Genomic DNA, 20,379 nt, shown 5'->3' on the forward strand with positions numbered 1-20,379 from the left:
TAGAGCATTAGTGGACCTTGATTTGAGTAGCGAAACGGAATTTATTTCTGTGCATTTAATTTATTTATTTATTTTCGTAAAATTTGAGTTAAGGCCTTGATTCACACAGGCGACGCCTGATAACCCCCAGCAGCAAGCTACTGCCCACTTATTGAAAAGTATAAATACAATTTTATTTCTATTTCGGCCTTTAAATTAACATTGATAATGATTAATCTGTGTTCAGGATCATGAAGCCCTCGACTAATTAACATTTGAAACCTTGATTTGATAGGGGTGCGCCAGGCCTGTGTTGTAGTGCAACACACAAGCGACGCTTGAAAACCCCAGCAGCAAGCTACTGTAATGGGCTCTCCCCACTTAAAAATTAATTTAATATCATAATGGGCCAATGACCCACGTATCAGATATTAAACTGATAAGAACAGATACTACACTTGATCTTAGCCAAAAGGCCGAGAAAGGTATGAGTTGCTATTATGATCTTTGTCCTATTTTATAATTGCTCTTTGTCCGATTTACATTGGTAAATTCAGATGTGGGACTATTAAAACAAGGTTGTTCTTACTTCAAGGAAATAAAAACTAATTAATCAGTCCTATCAATGTTTAAGATGTAAATGTTCTTCTGCACTTAGGATTATGGTGTTTTGTTCTTCGTAGTCTTCCAAACATGTAAGGATCGAGTCCTAACTTAAGACTAATTGTCGAACAAACTTTCTCCAATGAACAGTTAATCTAGTGCATTTCTTGGATAAATATAAAGGAAAATTTAGATGAGTTATTGGATAAATATAAAGGAAAATATAGATGAGTTGAATTCTATAAGTTTACTCAGCGCTGAGTTGTTATAAGTTTAAAATGGTGTCCTATACCTATTTTATAGTTGCTCCTAGGTCAATTTGCTTTGGTACATTTCAATGTAGGAATATTAAAAATAAGATTCCTCAAAAACATGATGATAAATTCTAGTCAGTCTCATGACTCAATCCTTGGGATGGCCGGTCCGATTCCATTGAAATTTTCCACCGACCACCAGGATAAATCGGGAAGCGCGTACAGCGGCAAAAAAAAAAAGATTCCTCAAGCTTCAATGCAAAAGAAAACAAGGGTAATCAATCAATCAATTGGATGAGTTCTAAGTCATATAACATATCATATTTATAATATACAAAGGTCCAGCTCTCATCAATTAAACTAAAATAAATAAATAATTATATATAGTTCTTTCTCAATATAACATAACTTGTCGGTACCACTTTTAGCAAAAGGATAAATTGGTAGAATATATGCAAAATCAATTTGTTATAAGCTTACTATTTAAGCTATAAACCCTACTATTTAAATATAAGATTAGCTATTTAATCATCAAGTTCCAATAACTATGTAGTTATCTGACATTTAAGTTTAATCCCTAGTGGTGGGACCGGACTGACCACCCAGGGATTGAGTCTATAAGATTGATTGGGATTTATCATTTTTTTAAGTTGAATTATATTATCCATACCAAGCCTTGGCCGAATTAAAATATGGTTCTAATAATGTTGATGTGCTTTATCATGTAATTGTTTGAGTCGAGATGGAGAGGAATATTAATACTTTGGCTTGGTATGGATAATATTATTAAGAAAGACACGGCTTATATAAATCCTCTCCTGCCGTAGATCATTCTTTCCTTTGAGCCTCTCGTACCTTGGTTGCAACTACAGAAACACTAGTATTCTTGCATGCATCAAACATGCTCATCAAACTAGAAAGTCCCTTAATAATTGAATACAAAACAAAAACATAATAAAAACATCTAACTTAATAAATTAACAGGCCACAGCTCAAATCAAATCATACTTGCATAAATCAATTGATATCATCGATACACATCAACATCACATGGCCCACTTATTTGAAAAGTGTAAATACAATTTTACTTCTATTTCAGCCAAGAAGCCCTCGTCTCAATAACATTTGAAAACTTGATTTGATAGGGGTGCGCCAGGCCTGTGTGTAGTGCAACACACAGGCGACGCTTGAAAACCCCAGCAGCAAGCTACTGTGATGGGTTCTCCCCCACTAAAAAATTAATTTAATATCATAGTGGGCCAATGGCCCACGTATCAGATATTAAACTGATAAGAACAGATACTACACTTGATCTTAGCCAAAAGGCCGAGAAAGGTATGAGTTAATACATCAATCTTTGTCCTATTTTATAATTGCTCTTTGTCCGATTTGCTTTGGTAGCTCCCGATGTGGGACTATTAGATTTCATCAAAACTAAATTAAATATAAATTAAAACAAAAAACGCTTTGCGTTGCTATAAGTCCTTTTTAAAAATAACTTTTGAGTACCATTTTTAGCCATAGACAAATTAGTAAAATATATATATATAAAATCAGTATGTTATGAGTTTACGAAGGTTAAATTTATTGTTTATTAGGGGGATTGGAACAGGTATTTAATTATCAAGTTTTTTTTAGCTATCTAAGAATTTTAAGTAGGGTTAAATTGCATTTAGATAGTAAGATGAAAAATATTTCTATTGATATAAAATTTTTTGATAAAATTTAAATTAAAATTATAATGATTTAAATCTAAAGTAAATTATATTTTGTTTCGTATATGTTTTATTTATGTGTTTTATCATGCATTGCATTTGTGTAGCGATTGAGAGGAACTATTGATTATTTCTATCAAAATAATCAGGAAGGAAGAATAAAAATGCATTGCATTGCATTTGTTGACATAATTTTGGTTCAATTAAAATTCTATCTTTGCATATATTAAAATTTTGGTTCAATTTGATTTTATCTTCTTCTGTAAAAGATGGAATCCGTCACCCAACAGTCTCACACGGTCAGTCCTACGATCATCTGTAAGGAGGTAAATCGAAAAATTACAGTTAACCATGACGGAGGAGGGTATTGTCTTGACTTCATCGAGATTCGAACTCTTATCCTCTTCTGTAACTCTACTCCATCGTAACCAATTTGATTTTATTTTTGATTTTATAGAGTTTGCAATTTTTAACTATTGCCTCTGTTAAGGTTTGCCTTGATTTTAATCCAACTCGCAATTTTTTTGCTATTCTTGCCTTTGTTAAGGTTTGATTAATGTTTCCTTGATTTTAATCCAGTGCAACAGTAGATACAGTTAGATTGATTGTTTGTTTTCTTTAATTATCAGGGCTGGTTTGCAATTTGATTTCGATTCATTTGAATTGGCTTAACAAAATGCTTCTTGTCTAATTGTTTCCTTATATTAGTTTCAATTATTTACTACCTTAAAAATAAAATCCCAGACTCATTTAGTCATTTACAAATAATTCAATCTTAGAAATTATTATCCAATCATTACATGTATTGGTTGAGAATCTGAGTTAACCTTATACTACACTAACTTAGAGGAGTTTCAATCTTTTATTTGATTCCGTAGCACGACAAAAACAAAGTTTATCAGTCATCACTTCCCTCATCTGATTTTGTTCCTAATCCACTTGTTTAATTATGATTACATCTTTCTTCCACGCATCTACTGAAGCATAAAATTATTGGATAATATCCCTTATTTACCAGCTGCAAATTTACTAAATATTGGAGGGTTCATCATCATCCTACCAAACTATAATAGTGTGGAGAAGAACCTCCACACTTGTTGATACACAGACGATAACATTGTGGACTGACAACAGACCAACTACAACTTAATGTTACAAAGCTATCAAGAAAAAAGGATGCAGGACGAAGGCCTATTTTTATTCGCTCTGGACATGCAATAACAACTTTGATATCACATGATAAAATGAACATATTAATACGAGAACAAAGCTAAATATTACAATCGAATTGTTCCTTTGGAACAACAAAAATATAGGCAAGCTTTTATTAATTTCTTTATCCCTTTAATTAAACCACGTTCCGGAAGCATATACAAGGGAGCTCCTTTGTGTTGTTTTGGAAGAAAGCGGTCCAGGCAATGTACAGCATCTGCAAATGCAACGCAAAGAGAGTGAATTCCACATTAACAATCAAATAAAATGTTCAAAAGACGTGTAGCGATATAACTCAAATAATATCCTATATAAAATAGAACTAACAGCAGACTTTGTTAAATGTAACTACATAGCAGCAAACTGTTGGGGCTAGTCAATGAGACTAACTGGGATTTATCATTTTAGTATTGAGCATTCAACGTGTTTGGATCTGTTGTAGCGCGAGTGTTCATGATCCATGTTTCAGTGCCAACTCTAAGTGGGTGCCTGACATGAGTGAAGAGGTGCAGATGAAGAATCCAAATATAAGAGATGGGGAAATATGATAGATACCCTAGCAAAATATATTAGTGCGTGAAGAGCTATAATTGCTATGCTGTTGGAACTGCTTGTATGACATAATTTACACCTTTGTTTATCATTAATAGCTGCATCCAACTCAGGCAAACTCAAGCAAGTCCTCAACTACTTTAGGCCTCAAACTCAAACAACCCTAAGCTTAACCAAATTCGACCCTACTTGTACTCATCTAACTATGTTCTCCATTAGGTCTGAGCTAAATTAATCTAATTGGAAGGGTTGTATGTTGTGAAATTACCATAACACAGACACTCAAAGTATATTAGCCAGATTTCTTTCTGCAATCTTGATCGACCATAATTTTCTTATTTTCAATTAAGGACATATAGGGAAGCATAAAATCATGGGCAAGTCGACTATTCATACATTGGAAGCAAATTCAGTGGAGAAAATACAAATCCTTGATTGTTCTAAAGGAGTAATCCAAACCTTTTGAAAAGGCTTGAAATCTAATCGGTTGGAATGAAGCATGTATTTGTTAAACTCAAGCAATCATGCATTAGATTTGATTCAATGCAGAGTAAATAGAAGAAAACAAAACATAAAAATAAATCATGTTTATAAATAACTACAAGGATAGCAAAGAATACCTTCTAATCTATAAATATATCTCAACTATGCACATGGAAAAACTTCCCTGCAAAAATTAATACCATAAGCATTTATAAAAAGGCACACAAGAAAGAAGGCATTATTAGAATCAAGTACCGTAATGCCCGCACAAGACAAGCAAGGCCAAGATCATCAAAATATGGAACTAGTCTCCATTGTTGACTCCTTCTGAACATACCATGAAAATATACTATCTAAAAACAATACTTCCATTTTGCTGCTGTCTCAAATTTTCAATTAGTTGATGGTAAAAAGATTTCAAATCCTTCACATCATTGGTCTGCAGAAAAGCATATACCAATTAAAAGAAAGTACTTGAAAATGTTGCCATATAAATACAATCTGCTTTTACAGCAAAATGAAACTAGTTAGATGAATCATCAAATACCAAAAGCTGAGACGTTAATGAAAAAAACACATGCCTATCCAATTCTATAAACATTGATGATTCCAAATCTCTATTATGTTTGGAACTCCAATTATATTGACAAATTTACAGTATCACATATACCATGCATACAGCAAACAAGAATTTCGTTGAGAGTTTCAACACACAGAGACCTTAATATTAATCGGACAATAGAACCAAGTATTGGAATAGTTATCATACCTGCAACTTTTCATAATATTGTTCTGCTAGTTCATGTGGGCAATGAACTCCTTGTAACGCACTAGACACAAAATGAATAGCAAAGTCCCTACCCAACTTCTCATACATTACTTTCTGGGCCAGCACGATTTCTCCAAAAAGGATCAACTGTTGCCAGGTATGTTGGAAAATAGTTTAGAAGGCAATTAATTAATGGTAACAATTATATAAGCCCAAGTTTATGTATGGACATATAACAGTAAAAATCACATTTTGAAGCTGACTATAAATTTACAGGAAAAGGCAAAAGGTAACTCTTACAAGAAGCAATTATCAGGATATAGAATGGTGCAAATATAGTTGTTTATACCAGAAAGGTCACAAGAGGCAACAATATCTATCCCATGTCAATACTAATACAAAATCATTGACTGGCATCAATAGGCACAATGAAGTTCAAACCCACATAACAGTATGAAACAGAAATCAATAGCTGTGACTATATGACTTATTGCACTTTGTTATTCCAACTAGTTGGACAAAGTGGCATAACAGCTCTATAATAAATCAATGAATACAACAAAATTTAAAAAAGTGAGAATAATATTTATTAGACTTGCAATCAGAGCAATAAATGATTCACCTATTCGCATCCAGTGGTGGGATTATGCTAAATACAGACAGAACAAGTTGCAAACAATGCATGTCTAGGTACAAGTTAAGAACCATACCGTATTTGCATCATGGAAATTGAATGAATTGTCAAGGACACTGTACAGACAACAATTGGTAGAAAATTTTTCAATAATAAAGCTGCGAAATCCAGGAACCTAAAAAAAAGGAAAATGATCAACACATTAGCAAGTTCATTAAGAAGACAGGATGTAGGTAGACATGCTCAAAAACATATTAAGTGACGTACCATATCGCCGCCATCATAATTGGTGCACCAGTCTTTTATGAGCTTCACAAAAATTTGTACGCACATCTACCAAATAATAACAATGAAATACATGCATGAGGAGAGTTTAGTAAGGAGTTGATCACACATTAACATTATATGAAAAAACACAGCAAAAAAAGTAAAAGAACTTCCACTCACCTTCCGAAGAAGTATATCTTTGTGACTACAAGCAGTTATCAAAAGTAGTTGTATTATTACATCCAAGCATCCCCTACAACTTGGAGCAATGAAAAATGAGGAAAGATTGTGCTTTGCCATCACATGAAGGAAGGTATATAATGTTCTCTGCATATCTTGAAGTTCTCGCACTTCCTTAAAAGTCAAACAGACAAGGAATCATGTAAATAAACAGTACTCGTGGTGATAATTATAAAGTTTAACCGTAGTTAAAATATGATCAAATTTTCAAAAATAATTTCAATCAAAACAAATTATCAGGAACATAAGAAACCAGTTACTTAGGAATATATTCTTCTTATTGTATAAGTGGAGATATTATCATGATAAACTCCATTGAAATTGCACCATTGAAAGATTATCTCATGGTTTAAAATCTTGAGCCGTATCAGAGTTTCGGTCTATAATCGGAACGATACGGTTTCGATACTATATCGTGTCATACCGATATAATTTTGATATTTTTTAAAATATAAAATATATTAATTAAAAATAAAATATTTAGCATAAATATTTAAATAGATATAAATAAATAAATTTTAAAAAAGAAAAAATATGGAATCATGATAAACAAATAAATAAATTATATATATTTAAATTAAAATAAATAAAATATATAGTTAATGAGATAATTTTATTAGGGTTTAATGAAGTCTATTTATATTATCCCTAGGAGTTGATTTAATTTATCAACCTAAGTTTTAATTAACAAATATCCAGTCCCCCCTACGTTGCAACTACCCACGCCCGTAGGTCGCACGGCCCATCCATTGTGGTCGACAAGGTCGCATGTGTCACTACCAACTGAGTCGCGCAACCCTTCCGCCGTAGCCGACGTCGTGCGACCGTTCCGTCACTATCGACATCGTCGCGCAACTCTTCTATTGCTATCGACAGGTCGCCCGACCCTTTCGTTGCTGCAGACGCGTGCGACCCTTCTGCTGCTGTCGCGAGCCTGTGCCGAGCATGTCGGTATGCGGGTGGAACGAAATATTTTGTCTGATACGACACGAGATTTCAAACCATTCTCTATCAACATTTTTATACTAAAGATTTAGGCGAAGCTTCCTTGATATAGAAGCTCTTCACTCAGAGGGAGATATTTACATTTTTGTAGTACAAGTACATACTTGATATGAAGGGGAGCTTTGGAACAACAATAAAGTTGTTGTTGCATGATCCGGTGATCATGGATTTGAGTCGTGGAATCAGCCTCTTGCAATGCAAGGTAATATTGTGTACAATAGATTTTTCTTCAAGACCCTACATTGACGAAAACTTCATGCACCGGACTGCCCTTTAAGTGCATATACTTGCAGAGGTTGGAATGTTGGGGAATAAATAGATAGATGCTCCTATGGATCTTAGTGTCCAAATAATACCATGATAAAAGCCATGAACTGATCCCAGAATAGTAGGATAATTAGCTGAACTATCTTACAGTTAGCAAACCTGACATCTCATTGGTTGTTAGTATGATTCTGGAGAGTCCAAGTCATGACCACTGGGTAGCAACCTTAAGAATACTATAATACCTCAAAAATACTGTCATCTCAAGATCATGGAATACTGATGGAATCAGCTAGGTTTCTACAGTATATTTGAACCAACTTGAGTATTATAAGCTAATGTGAACTATGTAATTGTGAGGGTGTCCTTGTAATATTCTCGATCCATTAATAATATATAATGGTAGAAGGGAGCTAACTGGGGTAAGGAGGTCAAATAATTCAACCAACAACTACCTAATCATCCCTTGTTGGTGATTTCTATGTAGTCTTGAGTGGGATTTCTACATACAACTTTGAGTGAGACATTTGCAATTCATATTGGATTTAATCAAGGTTCAACTTTTCAACAAAAAGCACCAGACTATAATACATTACACCAATTCTACTGAACAAAATATATCAATTGCCATCAATCTCAACCAACATTATGCGGAATAGACAATTAAAAAGGGTCAAACTTCAATTCCTCTGCAGAATAGACAATTAAAAAGGGTCAAACTTCAATACCTCTGTAATGCATCCAGGTGCTGCTGAAAATGCATCCTTTGGAAGTATTTCTATCAGTCTACTTGCAATAGCAGGAAATATATCTTCTAGTATGGGTTCTAAAGAAGTGGAGAATTTGCTTATTAGTTGATTGGCCAGTACAAGAAACTCAACCATGTCTTCTGGCTGCAAAGAGCACCAGTTAAAGAGATTATATTTACTGAAAAGAAACTTTTAAATATATGAATATCTTCCTGCTAAATGATATGAGCAATTAAACACCAAAGCTACCACATCCTTATTGATTTCCACATAAAGGAAAAATCATTAATAATAACTAGGTCAAGGTGCGGTAGGACATGTAAAAGAATAAAGCCAGTTTGTTATCAACAAAATACACACTTCAGTTCTATTTAGTTAGTAGGATTAGGACAAACTCAAGTCTTCAAATTTAGAAAACTTCGGACACAAAGACGAAGGTCTAGTTTGAAATTAATTAATGGTAAAAATTAATGTTAATGATTGGGATATTATTAAAGTTGTAATAATATATTAAACTAACATAAATATTAAATATTAAAGAACATTATCATTAATTTTTTCTACTGTGATAATATCAATTGATATGCAGAAATTCAATTTTATTTCAAAATATGTTTTTTCCCAGTATACTGATTTGCATCATTTATGTTGTGTTATAATTTCCAAATATTGATAATGACACAAATCAGTTTATATAAGTTCCATAGTTGCATAGCTTGTGTCGTTAGTGCTAGAATTTTATTAATAGCTCTAAAAATGGAACAGGAAAGTATGGTGAAAATTTAGAGGTGAGAAAATATAGAAATAAGATTGATCCATGAAGAGTTAGATTTTCTTAATATTTATGAAAAATTTGTTACTTTTTCATAAGTTAGAATCCACGTTCATTTATTTTTCTTAATTTTCTACATCAACCTTATACAATTGTCCCATCCCCAATGTGATGATGATGGACACAACAACTAGAGCAATTAGATAAAGTGAATAAAGGGCAGCCCGGTGCACGAAGCTCCCGTCATGCGGGGTCCGGGGAAAGAGCAATTGAAAAGTGAATAACCCAAGAAAAATTATCCAATGATATAGAATACTTGGAAAAAGACGAGAATTAAATTTGCAGAAGGTAGAGAGGAAAGGTACCTCACTCTCCACCAGAAGGTGCTTTAGAAGCACAGGAAGGAATGGAAGAATAGATGCTCCTAATATTTCAACCATGCGATGGATGAATGATGTAATCTGCAACCACCCCAACTGTTATTTATTGAAGGATGAAAAGGGCATTGCAAAAGTTTCATAAGTAACCTTATTTCGCATAGCTCTAATATTTGGACACGAAAGAAGGATTTCCAGGACAACACTCAATGTCTGCAAAATGGAAGAAAAAAAAAGAACTCTCAGATATATATCTATAAGGTCATGATTGAAATCGATCATCTTTCTTCAATTACACAAAACCAAATGTAGTTAAAAGAGTATGTGCAAAGAGTATGTATGCCTTGGGCATTTACTAGCCTTTTTAAACATAATTCCAATGGATGGGCAGCTACTCATGACAAGTCGTTCATTTAAACCCTGTTCACAAGGAATACAAACAAAGATAGAGAGATTTATTCATATAAATCTACATAAAATGCAAGCAATATAACCAAATTATACTCTATGAAATTTGAAAGCAATTTCTACTGAATATATAATAAGCTCACAACAAGGCAAATAAAATAGGCAGGAACATAAATACCAAACCTTTAGTTGATTCAATTTGTCAGATTGTAAAATATTTGTCCTTACCAATGGTATCATTTACGATACTAAACTTAATTGCTTGAATTGCCAGACATTATCTATAATATGGTTTGCATTTGATTAAGGAGCACACAACAGTTAAAACACTAATATGAAATACTATATTCAAGGATATTTTGGTATTGCTAACATTAACTTTCATATGCATGTTTTTATTGATAATAAACTGAAATCCTTAAATTCTAATCCTTGTATCAGAGGTCAAAATTAAAAATTCCAAATTAATTAAAACCAACCCTCACTAAAAAAAGTACACAAAATCAAATTATTCTGCAAACGATCAATGAATTATAACAACTTAGAAACCTAAACTGTTTTTTTTTCACTTCTAAAAGCAAAAGCACCAAAGGAGGAAAAAACTTCTTGAATTTTTTTAGTTTTCCTTTCAAGAGAATCTCCATCATTTCTGAAATTTTGAGGGCAGTGTTCTGAAATTTTGATATGTTAAGAAACAAATCATTAACCAGAAGATACTGTGTATGTAGACTACACATAAAAATTTAATCGAACAAAAAACCTTTTCTAGTGTTCACCTTACAGGAATTATGAGGAACAATCAACTTCTCTAATTAACAAAACAGGAAGAATATTTTCACTATAAAGCACAAAATTTGAAAAAAAAATGGAGTTGAGAATGCAAAACACCACACCTTGCTTAAAGCATTCAAAGCCATAATAATTTGCTGGAGGGTTGAGACTTTTGCTGAAGATTCTTCCAAGCCATGTGCTTTGGCATCTGAAAGAAGCCCCTTGAGCTGGATAAGAAAAGCATTAGTCAACTTTTGGTTATTGATTAGATGATGTCAAGTAATTATGAAAATCGGCCAGAAAATGGCCCAGAAAACATAAGGAATTTCTCAGGTTCCATTTCAACCTTTTGATAAAGAGTGTCAAGAAGTGCTGCCAAAAACTCAGATTGCTTTTCTGGGGAAACATCTTCCATGCCAATTAATAATCCAATTGCCTACAAACCCAGAAAAGAAACAGGCAAAGAAATGAGAAGTTATATCAACAAAATGAGATTATAAAGAGAAGATGTTTCAACACTGAGACCTCAAATGTTTGGCTACCATCTTCAGAACCTGAAAACTTGAGATCTTTGGTAGTCCAATCTGAATTTACAAACTGGGCCACAATATCATGTAATCCCTGCATTGTAATAGAAAAAACATGTAAAACATCATCAATTAAAAAAATATCAGTAAACATGAGAAACAATACCGTGACAGAAGAGGGGGCATACTTGCAAAATCAAGTCCAGATAAGGCACAAGCCTAGCTTTCAGTAATTTGACTGCTCTCATGAAAAGATAACTTGCTCGTCTACTCACATTGAGATTTGGATGGCGTATACCTCTTTCGTCCAAGAAGACAGCCAGCACATGAGGTATATATTGAGGATTATGTTGCACAAACTTCATAAACCTTGAGAGAGTCTCAAGGTAAATCAGTGCAACAAGTCGATGATTATGGCAAGGAAATCGTGCTGAAAGGAGCATCTGCACCAACTCACCCAACAAACCATTACCAGTTCTCATTGCTTCTTCTTTTAGTGTCTCGCCCAACCGGTAGAACAAAGTAAGCATGGCTTCCAATTCCTCCACACTACTCTCAGAAGAAGACAAGGCAGTAATTACTAAATTTCGAACAAAAAGCTGGGTGACACTGGGTGTAACACGGCAAATGCTACAAAAGAGTCTTAGTAGTTCCTTTCGATGTTCTCCCATCTGATCCTCCTCCCCTTTACCAATTTTATCCAGGATATCAAGATTATTTCTGTATATAGGATCATAGAGTATTTGCACTCTAATAGCTTCAAGTATCTGCCTAAGATACATTGCATGTTTTTCAGAGGGGAACTTCATGGTGGACACATAATCTGACAGAAAATCAACAACATTACTCGATTTCATGTCCTCACTTTCTTGCATCACATACAAAACAGAAGGCAAAGCTTCCTCGAGGAGTTTGAGAGGTGAGTGCCCATCTACGTCTACAGAGCCCAACTTCTTGTAGCATTCTAGTGCCTCTGTAGCATAACCAGTGACCAAAGTTGGAACCTTCTGGACTAAATCAGGGTTGACAAAAACCCTACTTAATGGTAGACTGCAGAGAAGCGTCATTTTCTGGCGATGATCCATTCTCTTAAGAATGATTGCGAGAATGCAACTACCAGCAGCAGCCCTGAGTTGCTCAGTTGAGCCAGGGGAGAGAATGAGGCCGAAGAGGAGGGGGACGAATGCATCGTTGGCGACCAGCCCAATGTCGATCCATGCGATGTAACGCCGCATGGTGTCTAGGGTTAAGGCGGCAAGGGAAGGGTCCAAGGAGTGATAGAGTGACACAGCGTCGAACCAGTGGCGGGCAATCTGGGGTACGCATTGTTGGCGCATGGTATCCTTGACCTGGGAGGCAGCGGCGGCCTCCTCAGGGGAGCGGGGATAGTCAAGACTAAGAAGGCCCTCATCGAGGGCAGCAAGAAAGCGAGCAAACATGTCGATGGCAGCGGGATCAGCAGCGGGAAGGGAGGGGAGTACGCAGAGGAAGGGGTCTGGCCAGGAGGACGCAGGGTACTCGTGGCGGATAAGGGCGGCGAGGGCCTGGGCGAGTTTATTCCTGAGAAAATGAGGGGAGGCGGCGGGGAGGGGGCGATCATAGGCGAGGGAGAGGAGGGCGGGGCGGAGGAGGGAAAGGTCGGCGGGGGGAATGGAGGCGTACCGTAGGAGGATGACATCGTGGAGGGCCTGAAGGCACCAGAACTGGACGAGAACCACCGGGGAACGCTGGAGGCGGTCGAGGCAGAGGTGGATGAGTGCCGAAGGGTCGGCCTTTAGGCGATCACAGAAGGCCATCGCCTGAGCGCGGAGCGCAGGGTCTGCAGCACTATTCTCATAACAGAGGAGTATCGCCTTCTCAAGGTCATCCATCGGCGCCTTCTTCGCTAGCGCTCCGCCAGCAAACCCTAGCGATGGATCCGCTCGATGAGCAGTTATTTACCGGGAAAGAGGAAAAGGTAGGGAGGATCAATCAGCTTTGCGGCGGCGGCGGCAACTAGCATGAAGACGATGGTGGCTGCAGACGGAAGAAGAGAGTAGAAGGTTTTAAGAAGCATGGGAGTGGGCCTTCAGTTTGTCGGCGTTTATATAGTACATCGCATCTAGTTACTATTTGTTCGGTCGGTTGAAACGGACACGCCGGAAAATAAGGGAAAGTAAGCCCTGTGTGTTTGAGATGACTAAAATAAAAATTAACGAAAAATTAGAATTTTTTTCCTATTTACTTCATTAAAAATAATTTTTTTTTATTTACGCCGAGAGTTTTAGGAATCCGTCTACGAGTTTTATGAACAATTAAATATTTATTTAGAAATAAAATCTGATTTCTTGTTTTTCTTGCATTGATTTTTTTTCTTTACTTTCAGATCTCACGTAAGTTTTTTTTTTGTTTGCTTGGATTTGACACAAGATTTATCTTTTTTATTTTTTTAATTTTATTAAAATAGAATCTTTTGACACTTTTATTTTGACTAATTTTTTTCATCTAAATTCTGATTGAAAGAAGTAATTTGATTGAGATGATCCATGGTTTAACCTTATATACCTTATATGTATCAAAAAAGAAATCTAGATTCCCTATTTTGATTGAAGTTTTTTTATATATAGATTTGTTTCTTTTTTTGTTTTAAAAGAAAAAAACATTTTTTCAATTTTTTTTATTAATATTTATTTTTTTAGTCTTAAATACTTAGAGAATACATTAACTTTTGTATTAACTTCATTAACACAACAACATAAATAAGAAAAGAAAGCTAATGAAATTTATCAATATGGGACTATTCCTCATATATTTCCTTCTATAACATTAATCAATAATTAATATTATTCTAGGTTAACTTTGAACAATTAATTTTTATTTATCCTTAATCGATTTTGAATAAATTAATAGTTTAGATCTATGTGAAATGTAGATTTCGATTTTAAATTTAATTTTAATTTTCATCAATTGATAGTATCCCAATTTTTACAAAATCATATTGATCATTTAAGGTCCAATATCTAACAGACGCTCGATCACAGTCCCCACGCGCGAGATTGCAATTATATATTTTATTTTTTTTCTTCAAGATTTTTTTCTCATCTTTCTCTAGGAATTTGTTTTCTTTCCCGTTCCATCTTGTTTTGAATTTGAACGCTGAGTTCGAACTAATTCAATCTTGATGTGGTAAGAATATCCCCACCTCGTTGGACAGAAACTCCATGACAGAGAAGTTTTCATAAAATACTGTGATTTTAATATATTTGGAAACTCTGCATCTCACGGTCAATGTGTTATGCATAAATATTTCACTAGAACTGCCACTAATAATTCCAATTTTGACATGTATAATTGAATCTTTTACCATGGTGGTTGGTGGAAAACTTCCGTGGGATCGGATCGGTCATCCCTAAGGATTGAGTCAATGCGACTAACTGAAATTATCATTTTTTTTTTCTCTCTTATCGAATAAAATATAAAATTAAAAAAAAAATAAAGAGCACTAAGAGCAAGAGCATATATCTTAACCTTAGTCTAATCCACTTTAAGTAATTTAGACACTTATTATTTGAAGAAGGTTTAAGAATATTTTCTTTAAAAGTCCAAAGTTCCCAAGGGTAAATAAAAATAATTCTAATAGCTCTTTTTTATCTTTATATAGTTTTTTTTAGTCCAAATATCCAACTTTTATGATCCAATTAATTTTGAAGGTAATCGATTCGATCCTACATATGTTTTTCACCCACTACTAGAGTAAATTATGAAGCATGGATTTTAATGAACGATCCAACGTCACAAAGTTTGTCAAACTCAATGTGCCCTAAGTGAAATTTAAACTCTAATTGATTAGGAAATATATCTCAGACTATATCATCAATCAATTGAAATTTCTTTTTAATCAATTATTTTTTTGGAATATAAATATTCTATTCATTAAATTCTTGAATCTTTAGCTGATCAAACTTTTTAATCAGTTAGGTTCCCTCGATCTGATTAATTAAATCTTATTGATAGTCTTCACTTCACTCACCTGAGGTCATCATAAGCTTAAGCAAAGTTTTGGAATCCAATTAATTCATAAAATGCAAATTTGGGTCGAGCAATTCCCTTATCGAGGGCTTTAATGAAAGTCATTTTACCTAATTAAACACATTCATATCTATGATGCTATCCAAAGTCCAAGTTGCAAGGAACATAGTCGAGAATTTTAATATTATTTAAAATTATTTAAAGTTCTTCAAAAGTTATTTAATTTTTATAGTAAAATTTGTTATTATATATATAAATAGGTCATGTTATTAAGCTATAAAAGCGAATTGAAATCTTATATATATACAGGATAAAATTTGAGCTAATATATTTTTAAAAATTTTTTCTCTGTGAATTAATAATTTTTCTTTAAAATCATATTTTACTCATTTAAATCTCACCTTAAGGTATACTCACCATGCCTTCTATAAATATAAATAATTAGAAAAAACTATAAACTTTTGATATAAATAAATAACCTCTATTGAATTGGCATATTATAAAAAATAGCATGGGGACGTTTTCTTTGATAAAAACAAATATAAAAAAATCCTGACTGGTTTTTAAAAACTAAGGCATCCTTCTAATTTTTTTTTCTCAAAATGATTAATCAATTTTACTGACGAACTTGATTTAATATCCGCTCTATCTACGTAGATGATATTTAAGATTTTACACATAATCTTTTGTGTCAAATTGTAATCACACTAAAAAAATTATGTCAAATTGTCAGAAGAAAATTTAAAAACTATACAAGGAAATTTAAAAGTCGATATGTAAAAAAAATGGCTTAACGTTTTACTGTTTTAGTTTTATCAAACAAACAAAAAAAAAACGTATGGCCACTGCAAGTCATCAGCACAGAGAAACAAATAAACATAATCTGTGTTTCAGAAGTGAAACTAGCTAGCAACTTCTCTTCTATTATTGAGCTCGGTCAAGTGAAGAAGGGGTGCGATTCATGGACAGAACTAGATCGACCGAAGAGCGAAGAAGAAGAAGAAGAAGAAAGAGGAGGAGGTGAAGTGATAGAAATAGAATCGACTCAGCCACGGATTCAAAGAGCCAAGGCTTTCTCGTGCAGAAATTATTGAAACAGGAACAGTTATACTAAGTAGTTAGAGATATTTTTTTTGTTCCCGCCCATTCGTGTTCAAACTAAGAAAAGATAACAACGAAAGCAACTTAAAAACAATCAATGCACAGTTCAAAGCAGAAAAATGCATGCTTCAAGGTTCCGATTCCAAATTCCTTCCTTAACATAGCCGTTAAGCTGCTGCTTCCGCTCCAACGTTCGCAGACCAGGCTCCATCCATCTCTCTTCTATATATTAATCACTTCTGACCGTTTCCGACTCCAACCAACGAACAAATCACAGCCAACGAAGAAGAAAGAGATCAAGCAAAATGACTTCTTCTTCTTCTTCTTCTACTGACGTTCACGTGAAGCTTAGGAGCTCATTTTCGCCGTCTTCGTCTTCTCTCCACGCCCTCCTCCTCTCCTCCCTCAACCTGCTCCTCCTCGTTCTCGCCTCCGCCTCCTTCGCCCCTCTTTTCTCCTCCGCACCTCCCCCACCTCCTTCGGTTGGGCCCTCTTTGCCGTCTCCTCCTCCACTGCTCTCTCCGCCCTCCTCAACCTCCTCTCCTCCCACCTCACCGGCCCCTGCTTCGCCGCCCACCTCCTCCTCGTCCTCGCTGCATCCGTCGGCCAGGCTCTAGGCTTCCTCGCGCTACTCCTTCGGCCCGGGCCCAGCCTGCGCTTGCTAGGTTCGGCCCGTGGTGCGCGGGAGCAGTGGGCGCTGACCCGGGTGGAGGCGGCACTGTTGTTGGGGATGTTCCTGATGCAGTCACTAGCGCTGGTCACGGCCTGCACGCTGCGACAGCGGTGGGTGCGGCAGTTCGAGGAGATGGAGGCTGATAGGGAGGAGGCGGCAGGGAGGAGGAGCCGGCGGATGGCGCGGGTGCAGGAGGAGGCCATCGCCAACGCGGCGGCCGCGGCCAGGGAGCTCGAAGAGAAGTTGAGGAACAAGAAGGGGCAGTGGGTGAAGAACGATCTGGAAGGCAGGAAGATCTCTCCCATTGATTTCTAATTGCTGTCGAATGAATTATACAGCGCTTAGCTTTAAGTAACCGAGATCGAAGAAGGTTTAGTTGATCGCAATGTGGTGCTCACCCAATTGCAAATTCGTGCATCGGCTGTGACTACAAGCCCTGTATGTTGTGAATTGTGAACTCTATTACAATACGCAAAGTAACTATATGTTGTTGCAGATCTAACTGCTCCATGCAAAAAACTCATTTTTGGTCTGAAAACTTAAAACCTATAAGCTGTTCCACATGCATTCTTAGACTATAGATTTGTAGGTTTCCCAACTGCTCCCTCATCCTCCCTCAGGTTAAAAAAAAAAGGGGATAAAGAAAGAGAATCTACAGTTGGTGCCATGAGATGGTTGTGAACGAATGAACCTGTGACTTTTTGTTATCCTATCAAAATGTAATCGATGATGATGCCTTCCCAGTAACGGACTTTTACATCATGGAATCAATCAGGAAGGAAGAATCTTCAGATCTGTAAACTCAGCAAGTGTCTGTTTTCTGCTGCTAAACGACGATCAGCCTCTGGGACAATCTGCAGGGGTGTACAATGCGTGCAAGGATTAAAGATGGTGAGATGCAAAGGTTTGCAATGACACCATTGGATGCATACCTGAAATCCTATCTGATCGTAAAGCTTTTGAGCCCCCGTGTTATCTCTGTGCACTTGCACAAATACCTGCTTGATACCTGGGGTGAACAAGAGCTTAATATCAAACCTCCTAAGTATGCTCAAAGAAATGTACAAATAAGAAAAAAAAAACATAGACAAAGAAATTCCAGATCTGCCTAGCTACTATTGCCGTATTCTTGTAGGGGCATGTACGCACTTAAAAAAAACAACAAACGAAAAGAAAAACTAGATGAAAGCTCCATGATTCACCATATGTTGTGGCTGCCTCATTAGCTAAAAGTAGCATGTTTTTTGCAATGCCTTTGCGACGATAATGCTTGGAAACACATAAATCAGAAATGTAGGCATATTTTGGTTGATCTGCTTGGTAGATACTGCAGTATGCAGGTTGTTTTATGCGCTCCTGATGAACAATTTAAGCACTAACTTAATTAAAGGAATTTAGCAAAGGAAGAAAACAAACAAGGAACAACATAATTTGCATACTAGAGGAAATGTTTCTCCAACCAACAGTTGTCGTATGCTTAAATCCAGAGTCCCAATAATGCTGCTCAGTGCAGTGCGCTTAGAATTCTTATCATCCTTCTTTACCTGCTACATGATAAAGCAAAAACTATAGGGAAACAATTGAATGGGAGGGATACAATCCACTTGAAATAAATGTGCAAGGATCTAAATTAGATTTCACTTGGCTCTGAATCATATGGACTACTAAGTTTCAATTTAGATGAGCTGGAACAACGGTAGATAGGAATACATATGCAGAAAAATAGGATGTGGCCACAGAACAGAGATTAGTGGATCATGCTCTACATTTAAAAAGTATATATAGCAAGAATTTAAAAAGTATATATAGATAGTACACAATCTAGTCATTGCATAATGTACATGTGGTCTATGAAACACACATTTGGGTACATAAATAGATAGTACACAATCTAATCATTGCATAATGTTTTAAAAAATAACATTACTTAACAATACTATATAACATCATGAAAATGTGAATTTAAATCCATTATATAATATATTAAATTAGTCAATCCAAGCAATCACTACAAACAAATGTGTGTGTGCGTGCATGTGTGCTTCTTGTTTATTTATTTAGCAAAAGTGGTCCAATCATACCAATATAACATGGACATGATTTGAATTTAAACAAAATAGACTCGGGTATAGTCTACATAGTCCTTACGCTTTTGTCAATTGATCCCTCACTATATAAGCCTATCAGCCTGCACAAGTGGAGTATGTGAAGGCTTTTTATAGTAACAATTTCTAATGGTATATAATGCACTGCTAATCATAGTTGACTGAAGATCACTTCTAATGGTTTCATAAATCATAGTTGACTGAAGATAGAACTAATGTTAGGTTCTAAAAGCTATTATACCGCAACAATGCAAATGCATTTCTCAGCTTGTTGTGCGCTGCACCTCTTCTTTATTGCATCAAACTCCTGCATCAGATTATATTAAAAGCATAAATGGTTTTCCACATGGCACAGCTGAGGTCATGCTTAATTAACATGTAAATTCAAATGCCCAAAAGAAATATGATATCTACTGTTAAGTCATTGGGGGGTAAAATGATGATCTAGTACCTTAGAATAGATGGCTATACTCTCACAACAAACTGTAGATATCTATGTGAAATTCTGATTTGTCAGTATTGATTGATTTCTATATTACAAACATGTTAGATAATTTAACTACCCAAATGCAATACAAGCCCTTTACAAAAAAATGAGAAAAGAAAAATGACTACTGTTTTTGTAAAACAATAAAAAAACTAGCCTTTCCTAATATCATAGACGAGTAAAAAGTGTTCGACTGTGTTTTTCTCAAATAGTGCATACAAAAGTATATTCCTCACGTGTCCTCCAATTCTTTATTTACTTGTGATACTGGAAGCGAATGAAACTCAAAACTAGTTCTTTTGCTTTTTCTTTCTTCTTTGAAAATAAGAATATGTACCATACTGACAACCAGCAGAAGTGCTCGTGAAGTTCATGCTAAAAAATGACACAGAAAATCAAGGGCAAGCCAATAGAAGTGACAGTA

General features: G+C 35.3%; 2 protein-coding genes, 2 non-coding genes and 1 pseudogene across 4 annotated transcripts; 1 reads left to right on the top strand and 4 right to left on the bottom strand.

Annotated features, from left to right (window-relative positions):
• Positions 1–271: 271 nt before the first annotated feature.
• On the bottom strand, positions 272–468 carry LOC141822597 (U2 spliceosomal RNA). The gene has a single exon (XR_012601325.1). It is a non-coding gene; the product is annotated as a U2 spliceosomal RNA (small nuclear RNA).
• Positions 469–1,978: 1,510 nt separating this feature from the next.
• Positions 1,979–2,175, bottom strand: LOC141822590 (U2 spliceosomal RNA). The gene has a single exon (XR_012601318.1). It is a non-coding gene; the product is annotated as a U2 spliceosomal RNA (small nuclear RNA).
• Positions 2,176–3,752: 1,577 nt separating this feature from the next.
• On the bottom strand, positions 3,753–13,452 carry LOC141822368 (exportin-T-like). Its single transcript, XM_074709812.1, has 15 exons — positions 11,770–13,452; positions 11,580–11,675; positions 11,401–11,490; positions 11,177–11,281; positions 10,236–10,295; positions 10,026–10,088; positions 9,864–9,959; positions 8,706–8,870; positions 6,649–6,822; positions 6,469–6,534; positions 6,278–6,376; positions 5,568–5,714; positions 5,054–5,237; positions 4,936–4,982; positions 3,753–3,980 (listed from the first exon to the last, which is right to left on the bottom strand). The coding sequence occupies exons 1-13, from the start codon at positions 13,450–13,452 to the stop codon at positions 5,148–5,150; spliced, it is 2,934 nt and encodes a 977-aa protein (XP_074565913.1). The 3' UTR covers positions 3,753–3,980; positions 4,936–4,982; positions 5,054–5,147.
• Positions 13,453–16,963: 3,511 nt separating this feature from the next.
• LOC141822115 (uncharacterized) lies at positions 16,964–17,837 on the top strand (annotated as a pseudogene).
• Positions 17,838–17,848: 11 nt separating this feature from the next.
• On the bottom strand, positions 17,849–19,824 carry LOC141822116 (GCN5-related N-acetyltransferase 6, chloroplastic-like). Its single transcript, XM_074709542.1, has 5 exons — positions 19,710–19,824; positions 18,803–18,907; positions 18,566–18,719; positions 18,296–18,372; positions 17,849–18,217 (listed from the first exon to the last, which is right to left on the bottom strand). The coding sequence occupies exons 1-5, from the start codon at positions 19,779–19,781 to the stop codon at positions 18,152–18,154; spliced, it is 474 nt and encodes a 157-aa protein (XP_074565643.1). The 5' UTR covers positions 19,782–19,824; the 3' UTR covers positions 17,849–18,151.
• Positions 19,825–20,379: the final 555 nt, after the last annotated feature.

The sequence above is a fragment of the Curcuma longa genome, chromosome 2 (assembly GCF_044706935.1).
Source record: "Curcuma longa cultivar G26 ecotype Majalengka, Jawa Barat chromosome 2, ITB_CL_G26_1.1, whole genome shotgun sequence".
Lineage (NCBI taxonomy): Eukaryota > Viridiplantae > Streptophyta > Magnoliopsida > Zingiberales > Zingiberaceae > Curcuma > Curcuma longa.

Coding starts and splice junctions, on each gene's coding strand:
- LOC141822116 (XM_074709542.1), bottom strand. CDS start 19,781: ATGCAGGAGTTTGATGCAATAAAGAAGAGGTGCAGCGCACAACAAGCT. Junction 18,908..19,709: donor AATGCATTTGCATTGTTGCG/GTATAATAGCTT, acceptor ATCATGTAGCAG/GTAAAGAAGGATGATAAGAA. Junction 18,218..18,295: donor ACGATCAGATAGGATTTCAG/GTATGCATCCAA, acceptor ACACCCCTGCAG/ATTGTCCCAGAGGCTGATCG.
- LOC141822368 (XM_074709812.1), bottom strand. CDS start 13,452: ATGGATGACCTTGAGAAGGCGATACTCCTCTGTTATGAGAATAGTGCT. Junction 8,871..9,863: donor ACCTTCTGGTGGAGAGTGAG/GTACCTTTCCTC, acceptor TGCTCTTTGCAG/CCAGAAGACATGGTTGAGTT. Junction 5,238..5,567: donor AATATTATGAAAAGTTGCAG/GTATGATAACTA, acceptor GCTTTTCTGCAG/ACCAATGATGTGAAGGATTT.